This window comes from Neltuma alba, unplaced genomic scaffold (assembly GCF_004799145.2).
Source record: "Neltuma alba isolate B1F8T4 unplaced genomic scaffold, ASM479914v2 tig00012118_pilon, whole genome shotgun sequence".
Lineage (NCBI taxonomy): Eukaryota > Viridiplantae > Streptophyta > Magnoliopsida > Fabales > Fabaceae > Neltuma > Neltuma alba.
This window is the reverse complement of record NW_021636670.1, coordinates 113732-119044: the sequence shown is the minus strand read 5'-3', so window position 1 is coordinate 119044 and position 5313 is coordinate 113732. Positions and strand designations below refer to the sequence as shown.

Genomic DNA, 5313 nt, shown 5'->3' with positions numbered 1-5313 from the left:
TTTTCTTCCTGTAATAAGTGGAATTTATATCTATAGCACAACGGTTACCCTTGATTCCTTGGCCCTGTTAAAATCTCGAGCTTCCCAGCCTTCTAGTTTGAGGATGCCTGTGGATCGAAAGCAAATTGCAAACAGAAGCGGCAGGTATATAAGCATAACTATATCCCACTTATCTCTTTTTATTTAGAAGGCTATACAAAAAGTTGTGTGTATTTGTAAGCTTAATTGTATTTCAACTATCTCTAAAATCACTGACAGGGGAAGCGACACTAGCACACAAGCCTCCGTTTGCCAAAGCTTGTTTTAATTTATAGTACGAGTTCGAGGGGCAAGTCAGCATCCAATTCAGATCTCGAGTCATTTTTTACCGTGGAACATTGTATTAAACCTTCAACGAATGAAACATATAACTACAGTGCAGACACAAGTTGAACTGGCTTTTTTTAATCATCCAGGAGTTTATAGTTCCACATCTGACCAATTCGACAACTCTCTTCTTGAGCAGATTGTGTTGCCATGCAACAAGGATTTGTTTGAAATGATACACCCACATCCTCTTCTATGTATTTTTAAATTCTCATTAGGTCACACTTGTTATATATGATACTTGTTTGGAAAATCAATATTTTGTAAACGTTGCAAAATTGTTTGGCTACTCTCTTGGATGATCTCTCCTTTTGTACGTTTTCAATGAGAGTTGGTTGCGGATTGGGGAACAAATGAGCATGAAAATCTATTACTTCCCTCATTCACTGACTGAATAGCAACATGAAGTAGCACAAATTTGCCAAATGCCCATGGAAGAAGGAAAATGCGAGAAATTTGCAAGGGGGTAAGAGCAATCTCTGTACCACTCACGGCAGCTTGATGCAAGACTGTTAACAACTATTCATTGCTAGGAGTCAGTGTTGAGTCCCATTGCTATGATTCCATGTTAAAAACAGTATTAAAAAAATTACTATCAAATAGTAAGAGAGTAATCTCCACTGAATTCATTTGTTTAAATGGCCCATGAGTTGAACCCAAAATGTTAAACCAACGCACATTGACATAGATGGATGAGGGTCTATGTCTGTTAACCATTGCTCCCCGGTTTGATTCCGTTGGAGGATGAGAATAGAGCTGACGTGTTTGGGAGGGTGGCCCTCATAGCTGGGCCTCTGCAAGTCCTGAGAAATTAGTCTCCTGTCACTCAAGTGGGGATACTCTGGTATTTCACCAAAGTGTTAAAATTCACAGGGAACTATTACACCGTACAATATAAAAGTCCAAAATGGGAGAACACAGTCCATGACCTGAGCCGATCTAAGAATCAAATATATCCATCCGGATCTCGAACCCGAGGCCCGAATCTACGACTATATAATATAAATTGGTAATATTTTCCTTCTGACCAATATGTGCATGTTGATGTTCACCTTCTTGGACGGGTTCACGTTGGGTGTCGAACGGATCGTCCTTTAAACGGCGCCGTTGCGCCGCGCCTTTCTTGTCTTCTTTTTAAATATTTGTGTTGCGCTGTCAGAATTTACCTCTTCTCTCACGCGGTGCACTGCCCCCCTACCCTTTCTCTTGTCATGCTCTATCCACTCATTCTGTATTTTAAAAATGTGAAATTTTGTCTTTAATTTTATTTCTTATGTATAATTTAATTTTTAATTATTTTAGCGATGTAATTTTGCTCATGATCTTTTCTTTATGCAATTTTACTTATAATTGTTTTAGTAGTGCAATTACATCTAAAAAAAATATGGGTAAAATTGTACCGCTAAAAATATCAAAAACAAAATTGCACTTAAAAAATAAGATTAAAAGTAAAATTACCTTTTTATTCTTTAAAAAATTAAAATTTTTGATTGATATGTTTATAAAGAATTATGGACAATCAAGCCATGTTGAGATTTTTCGTGAAATAGTGTGGAAGGTCTAGTTTGTAGTTTACATATTATATGATAATTTTTTTTCAAATGACTGTAATGTTTAATTTTTTGAACTTCTTTCAATTATTTCAAATATTGATTCATTCGTCAAACTTTATTTTAAAAAAACTTGCTTATAGTTTATTGACTCAAAAACTATAGGAATTGAACTGTTTCGCATTAAAAAAAACAAACAATTAAGGCTTGGTAGGCTGAGTTATTTTCGAATTGTTGAGTAATAACAAAACAAGGATAGGATTATTTCAGATTCACGTTGAATAGTCGAGCCTTTTGCTTATATTCCACGAACTTGGAATACGCTTAATCGTTAATACACGATGAATCAATTGAAGTTGAAAGACTAACTAAAGCAGATATTAGCATGGGACTCACGGATCGGCAGTGAAGCGCAATAAACCTGATCAATGGATGCGGTCAATTTTACCATTTGCTTAATTGAGGCGCAACCGTAAATAACACGAGCCAAATTAAGAAAATAACCCGCATTGTAGAGCAAGAGGCATCCTGGAAATAAGGCTTAGGCCAAACCAAGTTCATCTCCCTAAGATGGAAAGGAGAAAGATTACCCAAGCTAACTTCTGGTAAACATTAAAGCAAATATCAAGGATGACAATAGTTTTTGAGATTTTGCAGCATACAATCGTTTGAAAGCATAACAAGTTAAAAATGCCAGTCTTATGCTTCTCAGTACATATTATTATGAGCAACAAGGAAACATTTGGACCAAACATAACAATTCTTGTACTTTTGACACACCACCAACTCGCACAAGTTTCCAACATTCTTGTGAAAAATTAGCCCAAATGCTTCAGCTTGAGGGAGCAATCTCAATGATGGCTAAGTCCTTTTATTTTTCAATCATTGCGATGCTTTACATTCTTGAAAATTCTATAGTCAGAAGACTCAATATTTTTTTTTTTGGCTGTTGAGCCTTCACATCCCACAGAAAACTTGAAATGAAGAAACTCATCTCTCCATGATTCGATAGCCTTGCAGAATGTTTCAAGGGTCTCTCAGAAAGGAAACCTGCATATGAAAGTTATTACATTTTCTAAGGAAACAAATTTTTGTATTATAATTTCAGCATCATCACAGCATTGCGGTAGGGATTATCACTTCGATGGTTAATATTTTTAATTTGTAAAGCACTAAAATTGGATGATAGTTACTTGAATTAATCTCCACTTTGATCGTGGCTTCCAATGTATAAGACTCTTACAAGATAAATTGTGTGAATCTCACACAGGCTGCAATTGTAAATCTCATGGGTTTGCTTGCATATTGTTAAAGAGAACATTGTATAGTACAGTGATGCGGCCTGGGTCAATAGCGGTCAAAAGATCAAAGGTGGACATTTTGATCAGTTTCTTTTGTCTTTCAGAACACCTAGCCGAAAAGACATTTTAATCTATTTTGAAAATAAAAAAGCAAACAGGGCCTAAATATAATATATAACCCCAAGAATAAGATATTAGATATCAACAAGAAGAAAACGTTGTCTTTTTGGGGTAGTTACTCACCGGTTTGCCGATAACCTTGGTGGACTTTGACAAACTCCCACTTCTCATGGCAAGGCCTTCAAAAGTCAAAGCATAATGCATTAAGAAGATATCAGATATTTTAGCTACTAAAGTGATTGACGCCTATGATCATATAATTAAATTTGAAATCCCATCATACAATACCAAAAGAACATTTCAAAAATCGAAAAGAGAGAAGCACGCATCACATAATTGAAGCACTTGCATTCATTCGAATCTCTCCCAACTAATGGGAGAACTCTTCTTATTTAAAAGGTATTGTAATATAGAATCAATATGGAGGGGAAGACAAGAGAAGAAACTCTCACTTACCAGTCTAGCGGTAACTATGCCTTGAAACATCTTCCATGCCTCAGTAGGTGATAAACCATAAACTCCAACTTGGGGCGTAGGCGTGCATTCCATCAAAGCCTTCACCCAACCAATGGAAGTCTTCTCTAGGACCTGCTCAAGGGTAATTTTTGGAAAAGGAAAGTTGCATTTAAAGGTTGTTAAATTTTTCAAAGAAGCAACTTGTTGTATAATATTTTCAGCATCGTCACACCATTGCCATGGGAATTGCACTTCGATGGTCAATTCTTCTAATTTGCAAAGCTTTGAAATTTCATCGTAATTACCGCTTGTAATGTAGGAGGTTCTCAGGCACCGCAAACTTTTCAAGCATGGCACAAAATTTACTCCACTACCTCGAATGTCAAATACCTCAAGATGTTTAAGTGGTTGGATCTCATGTGAACATATTTTCAACTCTGAACACCCATTTATATAGAACACCTTAAGGCTGGTTAATCCTGATAAAGATGGCAACTCCCTTATGTTAGTACCATACAAGTTTAACACAAGAAGATTGCCCATGCTGCCAAAATAATCAGATGAGATTTGAACCAACTCCGGATTCTTTTGTAACAGTAGTGTTTGAAGACTCTCATAATTTTGGTTTATTGGCAGACTGTCCCTTTTACTGCCAACCATAGAAACCCATCTAGCATTCTGCCATGATGCTGATCTAAAGGCCTCATCATGTTCTTCATTATCAACATAAGTTTTACATTCGGAATCTGAAAACTTGGATGATATATGTGAAGCAAGTTGCCTGTGGAGGTCATTCATTTTAATATACCTCATTTGGTCCCCTTCCTCTAAGAATGCAGCATTAACAAGGTGTCTCAATATTACATTAATACCTCGACTGCGCGTAGCACTATACTTAGTAGCTGCATTAACAACGCCGAGAAAGCCCTGAGCTATACAACACTCGACAAAGTAATCTGTGTATATCTTGCTATTTGCAGGATATAGTGAAGCATAAAGGAAGCATTTCTGTTTACTTTGATCACCCAACAGTTGATAACAAATTTCCAAGATTGAGTATAACTCTTCTAAACCTTCAACTTTAAACTGAGGCCAAGGCGCCCATTCATCCAAAGCCCTCTGCCAATCTGGGGGAGACTCTTGATCTGTAAAAGACTTTGCAATAGGATTTATAAGGAGGGGAAGGCAACAGCAGAACCTCTTACATACCAGTTGAGCGGTTGGAATGTCTGGTAAACAATTGTTACCAACAATACTTCGAAACATCTTCCATGCATCACCAGCGGGTAACGTTTCAATCTTGACTTTCCTATCAACTCGTTTCGACTTCACAAGAAGAGGATAATGAGTGGTTATTACCACTTTACTATGTCTTTTGTCATTTGAAATATCTAACTTTTCCCAAATATCATCTAGTATGCGCTTTGGCCTTATGCCATCTAAAATCAGCAAATATCTCTTGTTCTCCAGCACTTCCCGTATTCTTCCCGCAACTACGTCAGGTTTATTACCTTCTCTAT

General features: G+C 36.7%; 1 protein-coding gene across 1 annotated transcript; it reads right to left on the bottom strand.

The window, feature by feature from the left end:
• Positions 1-687: 687 nt before the first annotated feature.
• On the bottom strand, positions 688-5059 carry LOC114723030 (probable disease resistance protein At1g12290). The gene is made up of 3 exons (XM_028909172.1): positions 3794-5059; positions 3461-3583; positions 688-885 (listed from the first exon to the last, which is right to left on the bottom strand). The coding sequence occupies exons 1-3, from the start codon at positions 5057-5059 to the stop codon at positions 688-690; spliced, it is 1587 nt and encodes a 528-aa protein (XP_028765005.1).
• Positions 5060-5313: the final 254 nt, after the last annotated feature.